Below are 27788 nucleotides of genomic sequence, written 5' to 3' on the forward strand. Positions count from 1 at the left end.
CCAACATGCAAATAGCTATATACAAAAACAACATGTAAATAGCTATATACAAAAAGGACATATACAGGATACATTTGGGATAGTCTCTGAGGGGAGGAAATAAGATTAACTAAGATTGTTCTTGCAGAACAAAGATTAAAGAAAAGTTTTACAACATTTTACAATTTTGCTCAGCTTATAATCAGGAAAACTTGAAACAGGAAAAATAAAAGTGATATACTGTACTCTTGAGCCTGAAGGGCAGAAATTATAGAGAGGTAGATTTCAGCTTCACATGTGACACAGGCTGATGAGGAAGTAATTTCCATAGCATTTCAAGATTTATAAAATGCTTAACATATATTAGTTCAGTTAGTCTCAAAATAACCTCATGAGATAGATATTACATCTCTAGCCTCATCTGAATATGAAACTGAGGCTGAGGGAGGCATTAAGTAATTTGCAAGGGTCACCAGCTAGCTAGCAATTGTGAGAAACAAAGCCACATTCTTCCTGATTCCAAGACCAGTACTCTATTCATTACTTACATGCTGGTCACTGAAATGTCTTCAAGGAGAAATAGTATAACAACTTGACAGGTATATAAAGGGCACTGATACTTCAGGTAGGGTCTGGACTGGATGAATTCTGACATCCTAACTATATGACTCTATGACTACAATACACTATAAAGCTAGGTGAACCCTTAACTTGATAAATATCCAGACTTTAAAAAAGTTTTCTTTTGTTTCTTTTTTAGGTCCAGACATTTCAATGTCAGCTTGGTCTCCAGTGGAAAATTTTAGGCATCTTCGATTGACCCTGTGCTGGTTTCATTAATGATGGATAAGGGCAGAGATGGCACGCTTATCAAATTAAAAGATGCACAAAACGAGAAAGGATGGCTAACACACCAGATAATGGAGTCAGAATCCAAAAAGATTTTGACAGACTAGAACACTAGACTTAATTAAATAAGAGGAAATTTAATAAGGATAGATATAAAATATTATGCTTAGATTAAAAAAAAGTTTCAAGTAAAAGCTAAAGGAGACACAGCTACAAAAGTCTGGGTTTTTTGTTGGACTAAAAGCTTCTAGGCTCAATGGATATTAGATTTGGGAAGGACCTGAGAGGTCATCTAGAAGAAACTGAGGCTAAGGAATGGTAAGTGAGAAATTCCCAAAGTGGAATGGGCTATCTTAGGAAGAGATGGGATGCCTTCACTTGAGGTCTTCAAGCCAAAGCTCAATGATCACTCGCCAGGTATGTTGCAAGGGGATTTTTTCAGGTGTGATTCAGAATGGATGTCCTTTGAGGTTCCTTATAATGCTGAGGTTCTGTCTGTTCCTCCCCACTGCCTTTCAAGTTCCCTATCTATAAAACGTGAATAGCAATAATTCTACTTTATGGAACTGCCATAGTTAACAAGTACTTTTGTAAACTGCAAAGACACATTGAGTGACTTGTTAATGTAAATTTTTTTTAAGTTAAGTTTTCATCCATTGGATTCCAGGCAGCAACATAAAAACTGAAAATAAAATGTTTACTTTAACTGTTAATTGGATAAGGGACAATGATCTTACAGGAAAAAAATTTTTTTAAAAAAATCATAGAGTGAAAGATGACATGATCTCTTCTCAGGACTTACATAAAAGCTTAAATTTGCTGAGCACAGGTTTTTAGGTAATGAGCAATCAGGAACCTATGGTTTAAGGCTACTTGTCAAAAACACCATTGCTTTGGAACAGAGTAATTCCTTTAGGCAGTTTCACTATACTGAAGAGGAGTAGGGTTTTCAAGGTAATCACACAAGGCATGAAAAACCGAACTTTAAAACTCAGAATACCTTGCAGACATGTAGAAATTTGAAGGTAAGTTTGCTTAACTACCACATATCCTCACTGTCCTAAGACTCGAACTGGTACAGGGACAAACTCTCCTGTATTTTGATGGAAACAACAGAACCTCCATGGATGCCAGCTTTTGACCTTGGATCAACATTCCAAACCATATCACTCGCCCTGACGTTCAGTTACTTTCCTATAAATGTAAGATGGGGAAAGAAAAGCTAGAATCCTAGTTTAAAAACTAACTGTTACGATTTTACCTCATTTTTTTTTTGTTAAAGTAAATTTTCTAGCTGGGGGAGACAACTGTCTTGTGACAAAACCCCATTCCACTTTTATTATCTCTTAATTATAGTGTCAGTGTTCCCAGTGTTATACAATAGCCAAGAATTGTGTCGGCATTCCCATTATAAGGTCTATTTTAAGCAATTTGTGACTCACAGCATCCAGCAGTCTCAAATGTGACACGCAGGTCTAGATTTTCAAAAGCTTCTTTGACAGATGAGTGTGTAAAAACTAAGAAATTAGTTAACCACCAAAACCAGCCAGAGATACAATCAAGCACTCCTTTGTACATCAAACTTGGTGAAAACAAACAAGGGTAATTAGCTATTCCAAGGTCAGTGAAGATACATACATATATACATATATGTGTGTGTGTGTATATGTATATATACATACTATATATATATAGTGTGTGTATATATACACACTATATATATACACACACACATATATACACACAGACACACACATACAACTAGTTATAAAGTTATATAATAATATATTGAGTTTAAATATTTTCTTTAAAAACCAATTTATTTCAAAACATGGACTAATTATAAAATTGCATAAAATCAAGCAAGCTTCATACAATGATAAAAATAATTTTTCTATTTTAAATTATAATTTAGGCTGACTAAAATTTATTTATATACTCATTTCAAGTGGTAATTTAACACAAGAAAAATCTACAAATTGATTTTTAGTCAGTCAACAAACCTTTATGTACAAGCCAGTCATTGTGCTAAGCACTGAGGACACAAAAAAAGGTAAAAGGCAGTCTCTGCTCTAAAGAAGTACATAGTACAATGGGAGAGACAAAATGCAACTAACTATGTATAAACACTGGACAGCTGGGTGGTGCAGTGGATAGAGCACTGAGCCTGGAGTTGTTAAGACTCCTCCTCTTGAGTCCAAATCTGGCCTCAGACACTTACTAGCTGGGTGACCCTGGGCAAGTCACTTAACCCTATTTGCCTTAGTTTCCTCATCCAGCAAATGAGCTGGAGAAGGAAATGACAAATTACTCCAATATCTTTGCCAGGAAAACCCTAAATGGAGCCATGAAGAGTTGGACATGAATGAACAAAAAGAAATGCACAAATATTCTATAATGGAGGAAAAACAAGAAAGAACCAACAGAGGAGAAGGCACCAGAATTAAGAGGGACTGGAGCAGCTACATAGCACAGTGGATAGAACACCGGCCCTGGAGTCAAGAGGACCAGAGTTCAAATCTGGCCTCATATATTTAATAGCTTTGTGACCCTGGGCAAGTTACTTAACCCCCAATTGCCTGGGAGAAAAAAAGAGGGATTGGGAAAGGCTTCTTAGAGAAGGAGGAATTTCAGCTGAGCCTTGAAAAAAGCCAGGAAAGTCAGGAGGAAAGGGAGAACATTCCAGGTACGGAAGTCAAGAGTTGGGAGTCAAAAGTGTCTTGTTTAAGGAACAGAAAGGAGGCCAGTGTCAATGGATCAGAGTGATGAAGGAAAGTCTAAAATGCAAGACTGGAAAGGCAAAAAGGGGACAGGTTATACAGGACTTTGAACACCAAATTGGGGGTTTGATATTTGATCCTGGAGGTCAAAGTAAGCCAACAGAATTTACTGAGTTGGGATGAGGTGGGGGGGATGAAGACATGGTTGGAGTTTAGCTTGAGGAAAATCAGTTGGGCAGCTGAGTGGAGAATGGACTGAAGTGGTGAGAGACTTTAGGCAGGATGACCCACCAGTTGGCTACGGCAATAGTCCACTGAGGGCCTGAACCAGGGTGGAGTCAAGAGGAGAGAAAGGGGTGTATTGAGAGATGTGGCAAATGTGAAATTGATAAGCCATGGCAACACAGATTGGATATAAAGGGTGAGAGATGGTGAGGATTTGAGGATGACATGTAGGGGGTGAGCCTGGGTGACTATAAGAATAGGGGTACCCTTGACAGAAATAGGGAAGTTAGGAAGAGGGGAGGGTTTGGGGGGCAAAGATAATGAGTTCAGTTTTGAACACAATGAGTTTAAGATGTCTACGGAGCATCCAGTTCAAGATGTCCAAGAGGCAGTTGGAGATGTAAGACTAGGGGTCAATAGAGAGGTTAGGGTTAGATAAGCATATTTCAGAGTCACCAACATAGAGATGATTACTAATCCATGGGAGGGAGCTCATAAAATCACTGAATGAAATAGCAAAGAAGGAGAAGAGGGCACAGGGCAGAGATAAATGGGACAGTCACGGTTAGCAGGTACGATCTGGATGAGGATCCAGCAAAAGAGACTGAGAAGGAGCAGTTATAGGTAGCAGGAGAACCAGGAGAATAGTACCCTAAAAATCTAGAGAAAAGAGAGCTGAAGAGGTTGACTGAGGGTGTCAAAGGATGCAGAGAGGTCAAGAACGATGAGGATTGAGAAAAGGCCATTGGGTATGGTATTAAGTGATCATTAATAACTTTGGAGAGAAAAGTTTCAGTTGAATGATGAGGTCAGAAGCCAGATTGTAGAGAATTAAGAAGAGAATGGGAAGAGAAGAAGCAGAGGCAAGAGAAGCAGATGGACATCTCAAGGAATTTAGTCACAAAAGGGCAGGAGATATATGGGGCAACAGTTAGTGAGACTGGATGGATCAAATAAGGTTTTTTGAGAATGGAAGAAAAATGGGCGTGTCTGTAGGCAGTAGAGAAACAGTCTATACACAGGGAGAAACAGAAGATAAGTGAGAGAGAAGAGATGGGGGGAGGCAATCTGCTGGAGGTGACGGGATGGAATGGAATAACTATTATTACTATTATTTTCCTAAAGAAAATTTTCACATTGGTTTTGAGTCAAAAGGAATGCCTTGAAGTCCCAACAACTTGTGTATTTAAGTTTCTCACTGATTGACAGTTGTAATGATGGCATCACCTAGGATCTTGGTAGATTTTTCTTGTTTTTAAACCACCCTCCCCAAATTGAGGTACAAGTCTAGGTTTGAAAATTTCTTCCACTAATGCAAAGTCTTTTATTTACAGTCTTAGAGAGTTGCCTGTGGCACTTCAAAGTTAAGCGATTGAATCATCAATCATACACTCAACCAAAAAGTACTTATTAAGCACCTACTATGTGCAAGGCATTGTACTAGGTGCTGGGGATACAAATGTAAAGAATGAAACAATCCCTAATGGGTCTACGTGTCAGAAACAGGAATTTAATCCAGGACTTCCTAAATTCAAAGTCACCTGACTCTTCACTGATCCATATTGCTTCTCAGTAACAGTGTAACGGGTACTGATTAGAGGAACTTCTGATTAATGATCAACCATGTATCCAGATAGCCAACGATGATGAAGAATGATGCTTACCTCCTAATAGAGAGTTGATGAACTAATATACAGAATGATATGCACACTTTTAAACATGGCCAAAAAGGGAATTTGTTTTGAAGGCACTCTCCTGCCAGAGTGGGGAAAAACATTAATGATCAATAATTGGAAAAAAAAAAAAACCACTTAATTTTAAAAAAAGGAAGCTCCTTAAAGGATGTTACTATCTTGCTTTTGTATCTGTATCTCCAGTGCATAGAAAACACAAAATAAGCACATAATAAATGCTTTTTCAACTGAAAATAAAAAAACAAACTAAAAAAGCATATCAAACAGTGAAAAGAGAAACAAACTGGGAATTAGGATGCCTGGGTTCCAGTTCCCACTCCATTACTTGCCAAGTGACTTTGGACAAGACATTGTCCCTCTCTAGGGTTCAGTCTTTTCATATATAAAATGAATGGGTTGGATCAGATGCTTTCTAAAGTCTAGCTCAGTTTAGAGACACCATAATCCTAATGATTTTCAGATAACTTCACCACCTTTTCTAATTACACCCAAACACAGATGCTTCCAGGGTTGGATCTTTATAACGGAATGAAATTTTACCTAAATAAAATTTTGGTTGAATTAGTTTTTCCCAGGCCAGTATTACTCTCCAAAGAATAAATCTGCCAGGCTTGCAGCTTTCTTAACTCTTTAAAGGAAATAGATACCACACTACTTATTTGGTTATATGTGTGATAGACAGACAGATAAATATGCCTCTTTGCAGATTTACTGAAATCTAAAGTTCTGAGAACCATTTACAGCCACTCAAAATTAGAATGACTATGAGCGCCAATTTGAGCTAAGTAGGTTAAACAAACTGCTTTCAGAGTAGAAACTAGTTCTACTTTTTTTCTTTGCCTTTCAGAGTAATCAAGGCAAAGTTCTTAAAATCTGAATGTCTCATTACAAGAACCTTATAATGATTTTAAGGTTTTGTTGACAGTGCTTATCCAAAGTCAGAGGTAATCTTACATTTGCATTGCTGATAGCTCTTTTCCCAAGTGTGCTGACAATTCATCGGATTTTGAACAGATTTAAATCATTTCCCAAATCTATTCAGGCCCCACCTGGCCAGTAACAGACTGGAGGCCAGTATAAGTTGTGTATAAACAATTTATATCAGAGCCGCTCCCTTAAAGACACTTCCCTTCTTATAGACTTAGAGAATATGTTATCCACTAAATAAAAATTAAAACAAGCAAAAGTAAGTTGTCTGAAGACCACAGTTGGTTTGTTTATCTATTTCTAGGTCCTGATCTAAAAAGTAGGTGCTGAATATATTTTGTTCAATTGAATATTTTTTTTCTTAAGATTAAAGTGGACATTAATACAGAAACTTTCATCCATCAGACAACATGCCATATTAAATTTCACACAAATTTGGTATGCTTCAAAGTTAACTTTTAAAAATAAAATATCAACTTAAGAATTCCATATTAAAATAGTTGAGTTGGCATGGTCATTTTAAGAACAGGAGAGAAAAGGAGACGGATTAGTAGATAAGGAATCTGCTGATCAGCAGACAGATTTTCAGTTTATTCATTTGCCCTGTTGCTGCAGGAACATAAAACAGGTATCCTTAGCAACAATAACAGGTAGGTCAGGAAGACACTTGCCAAGCAACTAATGATAGAATGTTTCCTAAAGGCTTCTGGATGCTAGCTATTAATCTCGATGATTTTGCATGAGGAAGAGCATGTAGTTGAGCTATTTATTTGGCATTGCCATTAATTTTTTTCCATATGTTTCAAATTTCTATTTTGTTTTCGACATATTATTTTCCACCTAGGAACATAAGCTTTTAGAGAGCAGGAGTCTTCTCTAATAAAATGTACTTCCCTATTAATACACTGTGTGGTATTCAAGTGTTTAGTAAGTGAGAGGAATAGAAGAATGGAGTAAAGGGGTAGTGTTTCATCAGCACAGAAACTCAGTTGGAAACTCACACCAATAGTACAGATCCAGACCATTTTTGGTTTAGTAAATAAATCCCAGGGCATTACTTGAACAGAGTGTGACTTGCCCAGGATCGTACAGCTAGTCAGTTGATCAGTCAACCAGCATTTATCACATGGCTACATGTGCCAGCCAGGCACTGTGCTAAGGCTAGGGGTACAAAAAAAGGTAAAAAATAGTCTCTGCTCTCAAGGAGCTTACAGTCTAGGGGGGGAGCGGTGGGGGAGAAGCAACATGCCAACACCTGTGTATATACAAGCTACACAAAGGTGAAAGTGGGAAGAGGCATTAAGATAAAAGAGGGATGGGAAAGGCTAAAGGTGTATTTGAACTCAGACTGGAAGGAAGCCAGAGAAGCTGGGAGGCAGAGAAGAGGAGCAAGAGACTCTCGGTATGGAGGACTGTTACTAAATATCAGAACTTGGATCCAAACCCATGCCCTACACTCTACTCACATTATACGGTGATATCGAGTAAATGATACTGACAAATAACACATGATAGTTATATAATACAGTTTGCCAAATAAAGATTCTGTAATTTAATTATTACTAAAGTTTCATTGTTTTAAAAAGACTGCGTGACTTCTACAAGTTCATATAAGAAAGTTTTCAGCCTCATCTAGTTATGACTAGAGATGGTCTGCAGAAATATGGGTCTAGTATTAGACTACACACAGGGCATCCAGATGGGGTAGTAGATAGGATGCTGGGCCTGGAGTCAAGAAGACTCATCTTCCTGAGTTCAAATCTAGCCTTAGACACTTACTAGCTGGGTGACTGTTGGCCTGTTTGCCTCTGTTTCTTCATCTGTAAAATGAGCTGGAGAAGGAATTGGCAAACCACTCCAGGATCTTTCCCCAAAACCCCAAATGAGATCATGAAGAGTCTAACAGGACTAAAAATGACTAAACAACAATAGACTACACATCTGTTTTCTTAGGACCCAGCTGAGAACCAACTATGTTCAAAGAGATTTATCCTATACAAGGCTTGCTTTGTATATGTTTGTTTCCAAGTTCTCTCTGCCAGAAGGCTGTGAGCTCCTTGAAGGCTGGGGCTGTCTTATGCCTCTTTTTGAATTCCCAGCACTTAAAACAGGGCTTGGTTCATAGGAGGTGCTTAATAAATATCGACTGATTGCCTGGAGGCAAGATGATTGATTTTCACGGCCACAGCAATTGTCTGAGTTGCAGAAGGGTTGCAACCTTCATCTAAGGAAGAAGGAAGCCATTACAGCGGCCAACTCCATTACACCGGCCTCTACGTGGTTCGGTGAAGAAAGTGTTAGCCTTAGAGACAGGAAGATCTGAGTTCAAAAAATCCTCCCTCAAATACTTAGGAGCTAGCTGCGTGACTCTGGGCAAAGTACTTAACCCCTCTCATTCTCAGTTTCTTCCTCTGTACTAGGAGGATAATAGCAACACTTTTCACAGTCGTTGTGAGGATCAAGCAAAATACCATGCAAAGTGCTTTGCAAACTTTAAATTGCTAGCTATCATTACTATACAGAGCTTGTTTTGCTTCTGAAGTATATAATCAATCTAACATATGACTTTCACAGCTGCCCTACCTGTCTGTGATTCCTTCTGGCCTGTTTTTTGTTCTCTTCTCTTTTTTGAAGGGTGGAGAGTAGGGGGACCTTTCCTGAGTTTCCTTCTGAGTCTCATTCCCCCAAAGAAAGGAAAAGAAAAATTCTAGTAACAATCAGCAAACAAAGTCAAACAATGGCCATGTCAAAAAACCGTACATCTCATTCTGCACCCCAAGTCTTCCACCTCTCTGAGGAATTTTTTCCTGATATCAGGCCTAATTTTTGCCTCTTTGCAACATCTTACTCACTGCTCCTGATAAAGTAAGAGTAAACGTAGTCCCCTTTACATAACAGCCCTTCAAATCCCTGAAGACAGCTATCATGAGTTCCCCGGGTTTTTAACACTCCCAGTCTCAATCTACCCTCATATGACCTCATGACTAAAAGTTCTTCACAATGCATTCACCCCTCTCATCCTATCTGATTTTCATCCGCGTCTAAGTTCTTCACAAGAAGACTGACCCAACGTACAAATTACAGAATATTACATAGTCACTAAGAGCCTTCCAATGTCTCCTGCAACATCTACACACATGCCAATTATCTTCAATCGGAGACCACACACAGTTCTAAGCAGTATGGGGACCTGAACTTGAGGAAGACTTTTATTTTTAAAAAATATGGTGCTTTAAGTTTCATGAAGTGCAATACATAAAGAGAGCAGCCTAATAGTAAATAGAAGACTGGCGTTGGAGTCAGGAAGTCCTAGGTTCAAATCCTGCTTCTGACACAAACTAGTTGTGTTCCCACTGGTAAACTACTTAATCTCTCAATGCCCTCACCATCTCTCAAAGACTGTTACGGACAAGTTGCTCAACTGCATCTGTGAATGAAATTTCTACATGCTAATGAAATAACAGGTTTAAACCAAAAAAAAAAGAGTGCTTTTAAGTTTTCAAATCATTGTCATAGTTGATCTCATGTTACACTTGTGCTATTGTTGTTCATTCTTTTTTCAGTCATGTCTGACTCTTATGACCCCATTCGGGGTTTTCTTGGCATAGATACTGTCGTGCTTTGCTGTTTCCTTCTTCAGCTCATTTTACAGATGAGGAAACTGAGGCAGACAGGGTTAAGTGACTTGCCCAGGTCATACAGCTAGTAAATGTCTGAGGCTGGATTTGAACTCAGGAAGACGAGTCTTCCTGATTCCCAGTCCAGTGCTCTATCTACTTCACCACCTACCATACTACAATTGTACTTCAGTCCCCACCCAATGAACTTATTACATACAGAAATTCTGGTTAGGAAGTACATTTTCCATCTTGTAGGTCAACCACTGATAGATTTTTTTTTTTTTTTTAGTGAGGCAATTGGGGTTAAGTGACTTGCCCAGAGTCACACAGGTAGTGAGTATTATGTGTCTGAGCTTGGATTTGAACTCAGGTCCTCCAGACTCCAGGGCCAGTGCGCCACCGAGTTGCCCCTCATACATATTTCTTAATGACATTTTGAAGGCGTGTGTCTTTAGGCCATTCACTGGAATTCCACAGATGCTTTAGTCACAGGATAATAAAAAGTTATAGATACAGATTTGGAAGGGACCTTAAAGGTCATAAGGAAACTGGGAAACAGAGAGTTTAAGTGACCTGCCCAAGGTCACAAATGTATTAAATAGCAGAGCAACTATGCTGCTCTTCATCTAGTTTCCTTTTTTATTTTTATTTTTTATTTTTATTTATTTATTTATTTATTTTAGTGAGGCAATCAGGGTTAAGTGACTTGCCCAAGGTCACACAGCTAGTACATGTCAAGTATTTGGTCTGAGGCTAGATTTGAACTCAGGTCCTCCTGACTTCAGGGCCAGTGCTCTATCTACTGCGCCACCTAGCTGCCCCTATTTTTATTTTGTGAGAGACTAGGTCTCTCTATCTCATCTAGGCTGGAAGTGTAGTATCCACTTATGGGCTGGAATCCCAATATTAACAGGCACAAAAGCTTTAACCTATTCAATTTTTCCAACTTGGGCTGGTTCACTCATACTAAGGTGACCCTCTGCTCCAGGAGGCTCGCCATATTGGTGTCAGAATTAGCCCTAATGCAGCTTTGAACTCCACAACTCAGTGAATCTACCAGCCTTTGCCTCCTTAACCTCTAGCAGCAAGGGCTAGAGGTATGTACCACCACACCCACTGCTGTCCCTCACTTCAAAGCAGCTGACTTAGGTAAGTTATAAAATTGTGGTGGTGGTTGTTTTTAAATTGACAATCCATAAAGTACATTTGCATTCCTAATTTAACTTTTCAAAACATTGTCAAAATGTCAAATTTAATGGGCTTGATAAATACTGCTACTCTATGAGAGATCCAACCTGTTCCTTTAATCATGATTTGCCTCAGGGTGTTAAAATTTTTAAGCTGAGCAAATCTTTTTAAAAAAACAAACAAATAAATATGATGTTTTTATAATTCACGGTTCTTAAATATGTTTTTAAAAAATCACAGCTACAACCTGACAACTGAGTCCTCTCACCTCATAACAAATATTAAAGGAGAAATAAAATTAGATATCAAATCTTAAGATAGCCAAAGTGGTCCTTTAGAGACAAGTTAATCAGCGTTGTATGAGAAAATAATCTCTCCATAGAGCTTTGACCCGAATATTCATTTACCAATCACATACATGTGCAGTACCTGTCAACAGAACAACATCTGGCCATGTTTACACACATGTAAAAAACAGAACAGCTCTTCACCAAACAAATCAATAACACTGAACCCAGAGAACATAAATAAATCCCCACTGCCTAAATGCATTAGTGTTCAGATCATCATTACTGCCAGGTTCCCTAAGAAGTAATCAAATCCCCAGCTTCCCTCAAGGCTCAGTTCAGGAGCCACTGAGCACTGGACAACAGTTAGAGTTTGTGCCTATGGAACAAATACTGCATCAAGAAATTAATAGGAATAATTGGCAAAGACAAATTCCATGGATTCTTTCAGATGTTTCAGAAACTAATAATGCAATTGTCTTTCTTTGCCATTATTCTCACCATTTTTAAACTGCAAAATGTGGAGCAGTGCAAAGAACCCTATACCGGAGATCAACAAGGTTGGGTTCTAGGGCCAGATCTATTATTAAATAAGTGTTTGGACAAATCAGCTAATCTTACTAAGCCTCAGTTTCCTTATTTGCAAAATGAAAGGTTAAAATTAGATTGCCTCTGAAATCCCTTCAACCTTTTAACAGTCTATGATGCTAAAATTCTTTGATATAAGAGAGAGTTCTCAGGGAAGACAAAGGGGGAAGAATACAGGGAGAAATGATATATGATGGGGACTTCTGAGTGATCTCTAAACTACTGGCCTCTTTTATTTCTTAATCTAAAATATTTCTCAGTAAGGCAAAGAGAACCTGGAAATGATGCATTTACCTGCAACTTTTTTTATACTCTATCTTCTGGTTTAGTCTACTGCAAGGACATCATTATGAACATACGTAATGTAAAAATAAAAAATAAAATAAATAATATTAACAAATTTTATTAAAATAATTTATAAATAATACATTTATATAAACAATAAAATGAATAAAAATCATTTTTAAACACATTCTGTGATGATATTTGGAGAAGAGCAGATATTCCAATAGAAAATACACTTTCATACACCTTCAAAAACATTTTTTCCACTTGAGAATAAAAGAAAATCACTTACCTTTATTTGATTAAATTGAAATGAATTCAATTCAATAAGCCTTTAGCAAGTGTCTATCATGTATAAAGAACTGTACTAAGTCCTGAGGGGGATACAAAGACATATAAATAGTTCATGCCTTTACAATACAGAGCTTACACTCTCTGATAGGCTATGGCTGACTTCTATTACCTCAAATGGAAAAAAGCGCAAAGCTCTAATTCCTTCCAAATCCCGAGCATGGAAACTTGACATATGGATAATGTGAAAATGACAATAAATAAAATTGCTTACTCTTCTTTCCATCCATATCTGCATGGATTTTTCGAGCCAGAAATCCAGTTTTATAAACAGCAGCATTTGGGTCATGAGGAATGTCCAGGAAAGGATTAGTGGTGCTGCCAATGCGACTGATGGTCTTTGGATGAGTTCCATTAGCCTTCTCATCAGTTCCTTCTGAAGATTTTTTTTTCTCTTCATCATCTCTATTTTAAAAAAAAAGTGGGGAGGGGGACCACAAAGATTTGGTTAAAAGCATTATAAGGTCTATCACAACTTTAGAAAATGATGACACTTAGCATGTAATTTGTTTTCTAATTGTTTGAAGGTGAAAAGGAACTTGATTTAGCCCCAAAGGATAGCATGAGGACCAATGGATAGAAGTTACAGGAAAGTAGGTTTTAAGTAAATTCTTTTTTTGTTGTTGTTTTTTTTTTGTTTGTTTTTTGGCTAGGCAATGGGGTTAAGTGACTCGCCCAGGGTCACACAGCTAGTAAGTGTTATGTGTCTGAGGCTGGATTTGAACTCAGGTCCTCCTGAATCCAGGGGATTCACTGTGCCACCTAGCTGCCCCGGTTTTAAGTAAATTCTTTAAAAATCAGAACTACCCCACAACAACAGAATCTGTTTTAGGAGATACAGCAAGAATAATCACATCCATATCACTATTCTACATGCCAAATGGACCCTGGAAGAGATATAAAACTGGGCAGATACAAAGCTTCAGTAAGCCAGGGTTACTAGCCTGAAGGAGCTAACAGTTTGGCAGGGATTAGATATGACACCAATATAGATATGATACTCATTGAACTAGGCGCCTCTAATTTTCTTTCTAGGTTGTTTGTCATTGTTATTTGGTTGATCATATGGTGAAGTTTTTCGGTCCAGACCTATGATTTTGTTGGTAGAGGGAAACTTCGTCTAGGAAAATGCAGATTGGCAAAGATTAGGCAGCTTTATAAATTTAAAGGGCTGCCTGGGGCCATGAGAGCATAAGTGACTTGCTAGGGTCACACAACCTTTATATGTCAAAGGCAATACTTCAACTGAGTGCTGGAACTGTAAGGGCAACTCTTTTACCAACCACATGACACTTCTCTCATTTCTAGTTTTTAGATTCTGTGAAAAAGATGTGATATGTGGGGTCTGAAGGTAAAGATCATTACTGATTGGAGGGAGATATGAAAAGACTTCATGGAGGTAAAGGTATTTAAAATGATGAATAAGGTTTAGGATATATATCTAGAGCTGACCTCTAATGACCTATGAGGATATTTAGTCCAACACCGCCCACCCCTTATTTTACAGATAAGGAAAACTGTGGTCCAAGGTAGTTAATTGACTTGCCCAAGATCACTCCCTTAGTAAGCATCTGGAGTACAATTAGAACACAGGCCTTCCAACTCCAAAACAAGGGCCCTTTCTATTCTACCAAGATTCAACTGGAAAAAATGGGAATGGAGAGATCACTGAGATATCCTTTCAATCCTTGAGAAGGGAGTGGTCAAGGAAAGAAATGAGTAGTGACTCTTCTGAAATGCTAACTCCAAAGTATATTTTAACATATTGTGTGATCATTTCATTGGCAAAGGTTGCTATAAATGTTACTTCAAATAGTCTTGGAGGAGACAGAAAATGTTGTTGGACATGGGGGAATGAACTATGCTAGTTTGGACATCTTTCTCTCTAGGAGAGAAATACTTAGAGAAAAGAATACTATTAAATTAAATCAAACGGCTTCTAGTAGACTTATGCCTAAAAAACAGAATATAGTATTGTTGTACGTGTGTTTTTTTTCTGACTTTTCTGATTCTAATCTCTCATGTGTATTTTATCTTTACAAGTAGAATATATGCTTCTTATGGGCAGATACCTGAGCGAAACCTGCATTGGATGAAGTGAAACTGTGACAGGATTGGTGGGATTTTATTTGCTGTCTATATAAGGATCAAAGGAGCAATATAAAAACACCCTGATATCCTACAGTGCTTACTTAAGATCATTTATTTTAAAATAGGATGTTTTCCTATGAGTTACTAGTAAAATTCAACCATGAACTTCTAAGGTTCCTTCCAGATTTAGATTTTATGATTCTAACAAGATTTCCAATTAGTCTTTAAGGTTGTCCAATTCTGACACTAAGTCTTTGACCTTTTTTCCCTTCAACAAAACATTTAAAGCAATTTCAATTTACCTAAGAGATAAGTATATTTATCAGATTCAACAAAAGTCTCATCCAGTTAATGTCTTGAAAAAGAACTTTAGAACTCCAATCAATGCAATGATAGACCATGATTCCGGTTGGGTAGTATGATTCCAAGTTGAAGCTTGCTACCCACCTCCTGACAGAGAGATGATGGACTCAAAATGCAAAATCAGACGTATATTTTTAGATAAGACAAATGAAGAAATTTGCTTTGCAATATGCAAATTTGTTATGAAGGTTTCCTCTTTATCTCTTTCTCATTCAGTTGAGGGCTAGGGAAGTAGGAAGGAGAGGAAAAGATATGATAATTAACTGAAAAAAATGCTATTAAATTAAAAAATGAAATGGGGGAAAGTCCTACGCAAGGTAAGATAGCAGGCTTATTAGCAAGTTGGGGAGATTTGGAAAATATAAAACCAGAAAAAGAGCTATGACATTTTTTACATGTTATGGCTATTTTAAGTTCCTGAATAGTCAGTCTAGTTCTATCTTTTTTTAAGAGCTTGATTATAGTTTTTTTTGGCATGATAATTTCAGTAATAAGAACAACTATAAGATGACAATTATAAATTTGACTGACTGAAAAATGATGATGCTAGCTATCTTACTAAAAGGATAATCGTAATCAAGGGGAAAAAAAGTTTTTGCAAGAGGGAGATGGTGATTTGATGGTCTTAGTATTTACTACTGAAAATGACTTTATTAATCAAATAGAGAAACTGACACATTTCCAAATGTACATATTTAAAATGAATAAATGTACATATTTAAAATGAATAAAAGGTAAACAGTCTAATCTTTTACACAGAACCAGTCCATCCACTCTGAATTTGTACTAACAATATAAAGTAATAGAAAATCCATATCAGTTAAAATGGGACTAATTAAGTGCGTTTAATAATAAGTGTTCATAAATGTGAAGTGTTTTCAGATTTTCAATATTTTCTCCCACGGATTATCTTGTTTTATGCTCAAAATTAATAAGGAGGCTAGTATGCTTCTTAGGGGCATCAATAACATCTGGATTGAAATAAGCATCACTCCCTAAACTCAAATTACAAAAAAAGATTAGCAACAAGATTAACTTACTTCAATATGGCATTTGTTTCCATAAATATTCTTATTGTTAAATAACTCCACAAAGGAATCAGAACACGTATCTGATTTGGGGGTTGCTGAAGTTTTGTCTTTCAGTTCTGACCTAAGATTTCATTATTATTTAGAGAATCTTGGGGATATCCATGTTGTGGAAACTCCCTCTGCTGAAACAGATCAACAACCCATTGAGAGAGCTGCTAAGAACCCTGAGAAATTAAGGGAGTGTCCCAATTTCATACAACAAGTCTGTGTCCAAGATAGGTCTGGAGCCCTGGTCTCCCTAACTCCAAGGTCAATCCCATAGCCACCAGAGAGAGCATGGTGCCTCTGCAATCAGAACAGATATTATCCCCATCTTACACATTTAAAAACTGAAGCTCAGAGAAGGTCAATAACTTATGCTGCATCATGTGACTAGGTAGGAGCAGAGCTGGGCTGAGAATTGTGAATTGTTTTGCAATGACATTTTAAGATATCCACAAAATTCTATTCCAGTGCCTCCTCATAGCGTGACACTGTCCTTTAGTACCTGGAGGTTATGATACTATAACATAAGCCCTAGCAGGTTCTACCATGCTAGAAAGGCTTTCCAATATGGTTCTAGCAACAGACTGAGTCTACTTTTCAAGAAGTTATGGAGATAAGTATAAAGAATTAATCACTTGTAGGCTAGCAACTGATGAATTATTTAGTATTGGCAACCAATTAAACAAAGAAAAATACAAAATAGTTCTTAATCTTGTGTGGCCCTCCCACGGCAGTGGCATAGTGGTGAAAGAAGGGGCAGAGCTAAGAATCACATGGTATTTACACCATCTATAAACATTAATTTGTCTTGCTGATATTTTACTTGTAAATCACGGAAACGAAAGACAGGTCTTCCAATGGAAAAACTCTATCGTACCCATCTTGAGATTGCCAACAGAGAGTTCTTTCCCTGTCTGTAAGACTGCTTGCTCCTTTGTTTGCTAGATCTTCTTCTATGGCATGTCCACTTTCCATAGGCATTCCTCAAGATTCTTCCCTGGGCCCTCTTTTCTTCTTGCTCTATACTATATTTTACTTGGTGATTTCATCAGCTTTCATGAGTTTGATTTATTATCACTATACAGATGATTCTTAAATCTCTATATCCAGCCCTAGTCTCTCTTCAGAGCTAGAATCCTGTATTACCAAGTCAATTTTGGACATCCCAAAGTGGAAGTATCACAGGTATCTCAAATTCATTATGTCTAAAACAGAACTCAACATTCCCCTGAAAACTTTCCCTCTTAAGAAGTTCCCTAATATGGTTGAAGAAAGCACTATCTTCTTAATCACCTAGGCCCACAACTTTGGTGTTCCTTGTATATTGAAATGTTCATGTCTGTTGATACTTATCAAATTCATAATAAAAACATTTTTGAAAACTAAAAAAAAAAAAAAAAGGAAAATGGCAAACCTAGAACTAAGAACTATTTTGTATTTTTATTTTTAAATGTTTCATGGAACTCATAAAAAAATTCAAGACTGAATTTTTTTTTTACTTAGGGACAGAAGCTAGTGATAAGTCTCCATATTTAACTAGGCTGCTCCTTGGGCAGCAATTCAATCACACACACACACACACACACACACACACACACACACATTTTATATATATATATGAATGTACGCATGTATACATCTATCTATCCAATCATCTATCTATCTATCTATCTACCCAAGTATTAGGCAGCTAGGTGGCAGAGCACTGGGTCTGGAGTCAGGGAAACTGGAGTTCAAATGCAGGTTCACATACTTAATAGCTGTGTAACCCTAAGCGCAGCACTTAATCTGTCTGCCTCACTTTTCTCAATTATAAAATGGAGATAATAATATAACTTACCTTGCTGGGCTACTGTGAGGATCAGATGAGATAAATATTTGTAAAGTGATTGGTACATAGTAGGCACTTAATAAATGCTTATTCCCTTCCTTTTCTCTCTCTTTGGCCCCCAATCTATTTATTTTTTAAAATTGGGTATCTCTATCTCACTCAGTAGTGGCTATTCATGGGACAGTCCCAATAATAAACAGCATGGGAGCTTTGACATTCTCCATTTCCAAACTGAACTGGTTTGTTCCTCTTTAGACAATGCGGTGAACCACCACCTTTAGGCGGTCAACATATTGATGCTAGACTTAACATGGACACTTGATCTGCTTAGCTTACTGCAGCTCAGAACTCCCATGCTCAAGAGATCAGTCAGTCTCAGCCACCCCAGCAGCAATGGTTATAGGCTTGCATGTGCCACCATGCATGACTCAACAACTTTTTGTACCTGACGCTGGAGATGAAGACATAAAATGAAAATCGGTATTTGCCCTCAAGATGATGTTATACCAGAGTGGGGGGTGGAAGTGGAATATAACATGTAATCAAATAAATACAAGATAACACTGGGCAAGAAAACACTAAGGGGAAGGTTTAGGGGTGGGGGGACTGCAAAAAGGTTTGAGTGGGAGGTGATACCTGAGTTCAGCCTTGAAGGAATCTAACTATTCCAAGAAGTGGAGGAGAGGAGGAAGAATATTCCAGACATGGGGAAACACCCAGCATAAAGAACAGAAACAGGAAATGGAGTGCTGAGTTCAAGGAACAGCTAGTGGTTCAGCTTGCTTTGAATATAGAATGAATAAACAGAGTAACACGAAATGGTTGGAGCATGACTATGTCAGGCTGAGAATTGTGCTTTTTATCTAAGAGGCAACAGGGAATCACAAGTTTTTTGAGCAGAGAAACTGGATGATCAGATTCGTTTCTCAGGGATATGAATTTGTAGCTGTATTGAAGCTAGATGAGAGAAGGGGAAAACTGAAAACAAGGAGACCGATTAAGAGGGTTTTGGAATATCTGAGGCAAGGTGGGATGGCGGCTTGAACTAGGATGGTGGTTATGTGACAGGAGTGGAGCGGACAGATATAAGAGCTGTCCTGGAAACACAATTAATAAGACATGGTAGTTCATTGGCTATATAGTGGGGTAAAAGAGAGGGGAAAGTCAAGGAAGACTATGAAAGGTTGTGAGCCTGAGAGACTGAAAAGATGGGGGTACCTAGGGCAGAGTGGGAATTTAAGTGGGAAAATAACAAGCTCATTTTGGATATACCGAGCTCGGAATGCCTCTGAGACATTTAGATGTCGATGTCCAGCAGGTGATGATGTTGGTGATGCGGGCCTGGAATTCAGACAGTCAATTGGCGGCACTCATTCACAAACTTTCCAGGTTAACAGAAGCTGTTCAAGCTCCGACTTCCCAATACAGCCTTCAGGAACTCAGGATTTCCTTCATACTATCGAGGCATTAAGCTTCAATAAATAGTTGGAGGAAGGAAAAAAATTCTAGCCTTGGGGATTATAATTCTATTACAGTCATCAAAAAAGGGAGCCGTTTCAGTACCGGCAAAACCGACCTCACACAGAATAAGACCACTAATATTTTTACTTCATCTGCTGCCTTTCTCTTCTGAACTTGAAAGTCTGGGTTTATTTGAGTCTTACTCTTGCCAAGTGCGGCGATCAGCAAATTTAGTTAATCAGACCAAATCCCCTAGACTCCTAGCTTTACTAGAAAACATCACTAGTCCCTGACAGGGGGCCTCTGAAAGCAGTAACTCTTACCTCTCCACCTGGGGCAAATAAATCAACAACAGTTAACAGAATATAAATTGAGATACCAAGTTACAAGTCATATGAACGAAATTCACTGCTACTTTTGAGAATCTATGACTCTAATGACTTGCTCTGAGCTACTCTGGCGGATCATTCGCTGAAAATGATGCTACAAATGATTTTTTGAAAATGACAATAGGGGAGATGCCATGGAGTTCTCTGCTCTGATTGTGGAAAAAATGACTAACACAGAAATAGGCCATTTACCAGTTAAGAAAACTGAAAGTTTATCTTCTCTTAAGACACCGTATTATAAGATAAGCTACAAAATCAATTAAAAAAATTTTTTTTGCAAACTTCTGATGTACCACATCTGTGTAAGGTGCATAGTTCTCTGGGCAGGCTAACCTATCTATTCTTAATACTGCATTTCATTTAAAAAATGATAAAAGCTATGGACACTCTTTACACTTTGCTTTGCCTTTTAATATGCCCTTTGGACCTTAAGCTTCTCTTGAGTTATGTGCCATTTATATCAGGTGCCTTTTACTTTTGGAACCCTGAAAAGGAGCTAAGAATTTATAATATTAATACAACGGAGCCTCGCTATCACACTCAACAATGCATGCAGAAAGAAAACCAACTGTCGTCACAAAGGGGTCAAAATTGATTGTTTGAAAAACAACACATTTCAAGGAAACATGAAGAGCTCAGAATATACAAGTCTCATTCTAGAACTCTATTCACTCTCATAGGTTTTGCAGGCATTGACCTCAAGAAGGGTTATTACAGTCTATTTTTGTTATCTTGAAAATCTAAGTTCCAAATGCACAAATACTATAACCCAATAATCTGCAGGTAGAAGGTGGGAATGGGATAAAAGTTGCCACACTCAAATTACTTATTTTCCAGAATGTATAAGTGAAACATTACCTGATCCACACTTCTGCAAATTAATCATTTATTGCTATATTAAACAGCTACAGTATTTATACAATGCACTAAGGTATATACTCTCTTTTCTTATGCCCTCCCTGATAATGACAGTTTGTTTCTTTTTGGGGGTAGCGGGGACGTTGAGGAGGTGTCTGTATGGGCGGCTATATGATGTGTGTGTCTAGAGTAGAGAAAAGGGCTATTAGCTGGCTAGGTATTAGGTGATCTGGGCTCTTTCCAGCTGTGCTTCTAGTTAGCTGGATAGCCTAAGGCAAATCACTTCTTAACTAACCTCTCTGGCTCTTCAGTTTTCTCATCCATAAGATAAAGGGACTGGACTAGATGAACTTCAAGGCCCCTTTCAGATCAAACTATAATTCTAAGTACTTTCCAGCTGGACACTAATGAGAGTCAGGAAAGTGTAAGGAAACTCTTAGGTAAAGAAGTAATTAACTCTGAAGCTGGCAGTACACACCCAGAAGAGTTTATAAATTATATCATCAGAGAGTTGTAGATTTTTAAACAGAGAGATCATAGGCCTCTGCTAGAAATGACTCCAATTTGTGTATTTTGCCAAAAAAGCTTAACATTAGTTGTTATTTTCCCCTGAAAAGACAGGAATTTAGCTTTCAGATATACTTAGTGAAACAATTGCACCTAGAAAACTGAGTATTACTTGTGAGCCTGCAAGACATTTTATCCCAAGCCAACAAAACACTCTTCCCTTCAGGATGGAAATGCACCCCCCAATATCACTATAACAGAGATTATCCATCAATCTTAAATTTGAGTTTTAATCTCCAGTGTGCTTACAGGCAGGTTAAAAGTGTCACAGGGTTTCAGGGTTATCTGAGGGTCACTACATGAGCCAATGAGATTTCCACATACAGAATGATACTGTCTAGGTCTCCTACACACAGAGAGGAGGCAGACACACAAAGGTAGTGACAAAGGTTTAAGGGAATTCCACAAACTTACTTTGGAGGAGATGCTTTTTGAGTTATTCGAAAGGTTTCAGGTAACGATATCATTATACTGGAGATGACGGAAGACACATCTAGGCAATGTTTATTTCCCTTTCTTCTGAGGACTCTGGTTTCCTTACCTTTTCTCTACCCAAGTTGTCAGAAGAACAAGGCTCTGAGGACCATGAAAACCCATTTATCGCCTATAACCCACCTCGAGGTCAATGCCTACAAAACCTCTGAGAGTGAAGAGCTCTAGAACAAGACTTGTACGTTCTGATATCTTCGTGTTTCCTTGGAACGTGCTGTTTTTCAAACAACTGATTTTGACAACTTTCAGAAGCACACTGGGTGGCAGAAGGACATACCCATGACCCCTCTGTAAAGAGAAGTGGGGTTAATGGCCTCAGTACAACATAAAATGTCAGACGGATGGGTTACTTTTCAATGGGAATCAGATTTATTCTGCTATGTTCAATCGTGACATATTAATATACTCTGACAAAGAATATGACAAGTTGAAGACAGGTAACTTCGGGGAAAAATGATTAAAAAAAAAATCCTTGGATAAACTTGTATTTTTTTCCATTCTGAAACCTTTAAATACCATTTCTCTTTATGAGGGAATAATTTGTTTTTGTTGTTCGTCCATTTTTGAAGAGGACCGGTGATAATCATTGGAAATATGCAGTGACTGTACAAATGCATGGGTGTGTTTTGGTGACTGTTTAAAAAAATTAGTATGTCCACATCCTTTGGAGGGCAGCTTTTTATTCCTTTGACGTCACTGAAAAATGTCACATGTGAAAGGGAAGAAAACAGCAATTTTGTTTTTCAATTTTTGTTTTTTGTTTAAGCAACTTAGAAATGGAAAGATTTGTTTATTGAAAGGAATAACCATACCCTTTCTAAAATTTAAAAAAAAAATTAAAAAGAAGAATGCAAAACTTAAACCTTGGGGGTTAGTTAAAACATTACAAAGAAAGCCAGAAAAGAAAAAAAAAGATCCTCATTTGTTGGGTTAGTAACGCACTGGTAAACAGCCAGCCTGAATAAATGTTCCTGAAAATTCTACTGGGAAGCTTTTCAAAGTCTATCAGCAATAAACAATTCAAGCTGTTCATCTATTGGGATATACTTTCTTTACTATTGTTCCACCTAATTGACTTTTCTCTTTCTTACCACACCTCCTGAAAAAAAATATATACATGTGTATACATATATATGTACATATGTACACACATATATGGCCTTTGTGCCTATGTGTGCATACATATATACACATACACGCACACACTGGCTACTGAAAGTCACGATAATGCTTTCATATACAAGTGTGTAATGCACATATATTCAATACACATGTGTGTGCACCAATGCTGTGTGTATGTGCATATACACATGCAGATGAAAGCACTGTCATTGCTTTCAATAGCCAATGTATGTATATGTACATGTATGTGTATATGTGTGTATATATGGATATATATAGTGTATATATGTGTACATATACATATATACAAAGATATATATACACACACAAGTATACACACATATATATACATGCACATACATACATTGGCTTTTAAAAGTAATGACAGTGCTTTTCTATACAGATGTGTATATATGTGTGTGTACATGCACATATATACACACATATATGTATATGAAAGCTGTCAAATATATGTGTATACATACACTTAGTCTGGAATTAAATATTTTATTTTTAAAAAACGTTTTTGCCTTATTTGTATCATTCTGTAAATAGTGCTCTGAAACTGACTCCAAAAATTTATCTAAATGATCAGCTTGTGATTAAAAAAAAGTCCCTCAAATCCCTTGTTCCATAATACTGTTCAGCTCAGTGACTTTAAAGTTCCTTCAGTTCCGCTGAGGCCAATAACACTATATAGTTTTCCATCTGCTCAGCAACCTGACTGCTCCTCCTATTCTGCAGTAAAAGAAATATAAAGAAAGATGATTAAGATCATGTTCACCAGATGACAGCGTACTTTATTGTTCTCCTTTCAGCATCATGACTACGAATATTTCAGCTGTAAGAAGGACACTACCATTCTCTTCTAAATGTTGATGTAATTCCCAACATAAATAAGAAATGAAGCTGATACTCTTCACTGAACCACTAACTCCTTGTCAGGTCTTTAAAAATGAAACATGTCCTTGACACAATAAACAAAGATGAATCTTTTCTGTTTCTCTAACTCCTGACATGAGAAATGTTCTGAAGATTATCATAAGGAACTGGTGCTTACAGACCAAAAAGATACTGATGTGCAGAATGTGATTCAAACTCCCAATAAAGCCAACAGGGACCCCACTCCACCCCTCTTATTTTGGTCCTCTAAAGCATAGATAAAACTTATTTTTCAATGAACACAACTGATTTTTTTTTATCATTTCAGCCCTTCAGATAAGAACTCCTGAATTAAAGAAGGCTACGGTCACATGAGAAGTAAGCATTAGAAGAAGGATTTGAACCCATATCCTCTGGATTCAGAACCACTACCCTTTCCAGTGTTCTATATTGCCTTCTTTAATTCAGGAGTTCTTATTTGAAGGGCTAATTTGAAATTTTCAGAGCCAACTCTATTTACTTCTTTTTCGTCCTTTTTCATTCTATTTTAAGCATAGTCTTCCTGATATTTTTACTGAGATAGTAAGCAGCACAATCCATTTTTTTAATGTTATAGGAACATAGGATTTGAGGATGAAAGGAATTAGAGACCATTTAGCTTGACCATTTATTTTATGGGTGAAGAAATTGAGGCTGAGACATATTAAATGATTTGCCCATGGTCACACAGAGAAGAGGTGGATGGCAGAGGATTTTAACCCAGGTCTTCCACCTGTCCTAAGCCTTTTTTCTACCTGCCTCTCTTAAACTGCCCTCATGATGTCATTGGTCCTCTTCAAGAACAAAGGACAAACAACATGATGCTGCTTCATCTACAGCTGTCATCATGTAAACAGCTACATATTCTTGTGCATCCTTTACTGTCTCCTCAAATATTGTGTTCTCCAAATTGATGACATTTATTTTTACTGGGGACCTGAAAATGCAACTGTCTTCTGTTGAGAGAATAGGAAAGGATCCAGATATATTCTGAACAATGAATGAAAACAAAAGATCAGAAGGATTCACTTTCAGCCACAAACACTAGTAAAAGCCTTCAGTGAGGTATCATTGTTTCAATACAGCACATTAATGCAGTATATAAAACTAGAGGAAAATTTCTGACTTTTTTATAGTAAATACATCCTATGTAAATATTTGTTTGTTTAAATGTAATCTTCCCATCACTAAATAAAAATTGTAATATTAAAGGGAAAAAAGTAATATTCATTTTTCATTCACATTTAGTTCTGAAACTAATTCTCATAAATATTTAGGATATGTAGAAATAACTTTAAAGAAACATGAGTCTCAATTTTATCACCTGCAAAAATAAGGTGGTGCTTCCCACTGCCGATCTTACCCTCTTTTAGAACAGTATTTTAAAGCTTAAGGAAATAATCACTTCCACATTTTTATGGGAAAGGGCTAATACTAATGAAATGTCATTACATTTGAGTGAGCAATTTACTACTACAGAGAGGGCTCACTTTATTCAAATATACCACTAAGAAATAGTTAGTCTGAGAATGTTTTAGAAATTGAGAATCATTAGGGGTTTTAATATCCTAAAAATAAGAAAATTAAATTATGCAAGAAGTCATCTTTTGAGAACTTAAATAAATGAAATTGGCTATTTGAACAAAAATGGAAGGAAGCTATCCCAAGATAAAATTTAAGCAGCAGCAAGGAGGCACCATGGATAGAGCACTGGGAGTAGAATCAGGAAGAACTGAGTTCAAATTTTAGCTCAGATATTTACTAGCTGTGTGACCCTGAGCAAGTTACTTAATCTTTGTTTGTCTCAGCTTCTTCATCAGTAGAATGGGAATAATGATAGAACCTCCTTCCCAGGCTGGTTGCAAGGATCAAATGAAATAATTATAAAGTACTTAGCACAGTGCCTGGCACAGAGTAACACCTATATAAACGAACATTAAAGGTTAGATCTCCTTTCAAATAGCATGGTCTATGTCAACAAGAAGTAATTAATTATTCATAAAACTAAAACCCATACTCTCTTAAGTCTACTAAGATGATGAAGTTTTGTGAATAAAGGCCCTGAGAAAAATATGCTTTAAGAAAAGTTATAATAAGTTCATTTAATTTATTGTCTAACCAAAACAAACAAACAAAAAATCTTTGAGAATAGATTGTTTCAATTCCTAATCTCTAAATTGGAAGAGAGGGGATTAGGTAGAAGGAAGATAATCAATATTTATTCTAAGTTCCTTAAGGATAGAGAGTGGACAGAGTGTGTTTCATTTCACCATTATATCCCCAGAAACTAGTCTAGTACCTGGCACATAGTAGGTGTTTAATAAATGTTCACTGATTGAGCCCATAAAAGGCCTTTCTTGATTTCCCTCTCACCAATGCCTATAGTGCCTTGAATTTAGTTTATATAAATTTCATATAGACACATATTATTATTGATACCTAACTATGTGCCAAGTACTGTGTTATATGCTTTACAATTATTATTTCACTTGATAGTCACAACAACCTTGGGAAGTAAGTGCTATTATTATCCCCATTTTACAGATGAGAGAACTGAGGTTAAGTGATCTTCCCTGGGTCACACAGCTAATGTGTCTGAGGCCAAATTTGAACTTGGGTCTTCTTGACTCCTGGCCTAACAATCTATCCACTTTGCCACCTAGATATCCCATATGTGTACATGCATGTTGTCTTCCCCTACAAAACATAAGCTCACTGAGGGCAGGGCCTGTTTCATTTTTTTTGTTGTTGCATATCTCTAGTTAGACTAAGACAGTGCCTGCCACATTTAAAGGACAGGGCTAGGGACAGGGTATGCACCTGTGATTTCACTGGCTCAGGATCTTCTAGATCAGAAAATTAGGTGAACAGCTTCCCTGAAACTCCTATCATTTCATAGAGTAATGAAAGGTTATGTAATGTACCTAAGATCTCACCACCCTATTTTTGTCACCTCATGTCTTCCTGACTTCAAGTCTCCACCTGTAATATCTGCTTCTCAGGGTACTCACTAGGCACTTACATGCTTGTTGACTGATTGGTCCCAGTACTGTTCCCTTTTTACCATTATCACTACCATGGCCATTGGTAAACTCTTTTATAATCTTCACTGAGAAAAAAGATGTTTGAAGGGATAGTGGACGATCTTTGGTTCTCCTATCAGTAAAACTCTAAATATGCTAAAGAAGTCAGAGACCATGCAGGTAAACCTTATCTAAGGTATTCATTGGGTCAATGAAAACAAGATGCCAATTGGGGAAATGTCATAAATGGGAAATTAGCCAAACAATACTAAAGTATGACTTCATGTTTGGGCTCAGTTACAGGGTATTAAAAATGTCACAGAGAAACATTAGACAGAAAAATAAATATGTGGTATGGTTGTGGTGCCAGGCATTGCAAAGAGATGTTAGATGCCTTGGGGCTATTGAAAACATATTATCCAGTAGCCTAAAGTTTCCTCTGCAACATCATCCCACTCAATATCCTACAACAATTTGATATGTGAAGGCTGGTATAAAACAATTCAATTTTAGAAGCAGAGATAAGAAAGGTTCCAAAGAGTTCTTGTTGTAAAATGAATTAGAGGACAAATGTAAGAGAAGAGTTCATCCTTTCAATGTGAGAAAAGATTTATTCAGACAAATCAATGAGAACAATCTGATTCTTGATAGGAACATTGGCAAGGCCAGCTCTACAACTAAAGAAGAAATAGGTAGTTACCTTGAATGAGAAGTATCAACATTGATAGAGCAGGGACTTCCAGCTCTTGTGCAGAGATAATACCCCATCTTTGATTAACAGAGTGTGTAGTATGGGCAAAGAGCAAGAGCTCTGGTCTAAGTTCTTAATCACAGACCTGCCAGTAACTGGTGATATAATCCTGGGCAACACCTTTAACCTT

At 37.2% G+C, this 27788-nt stretch overlaps 1 protein-coding gene across 1 annotated transcript in view; it reads right to left on the minus strand.

The window, feature by feature from the left end:
* The window catches only part of PSD3 (pleckstrin and Sec7 domain containing 3), a 608877-nt gene that overhangs the window by 94307 nt on the left and 486782 nt on the right, over positions 1-27788 (minus strand). Inside the window, exon 11 of the mRNA XM_027865166.1 lies at positions 12928-13118. Coding sequence (XP_027720967.1) covers positions 12928-13118 — 191 coding nt within the window. The remainder of the gene's footprint in view (positions 1-12927; positions 13119-27788) is intronic.

Source organism: Vombatus ursinus, unplaced genomic scaffold (assembly GCF_900497805.2).
Source record: "Vombatus ursinus unplaced genomic scaffold, bare-nosed wombat genome assembly UNPS02014778.1, whole genome shotgun sequence".
In the NCBI taxonomy this organism is placed as follows: Eukaryota; Metazoa; Chordata; class Mammalia; order Diprotodontia; family Vombatidae; genus Vombatus; species Vombatus ursinus.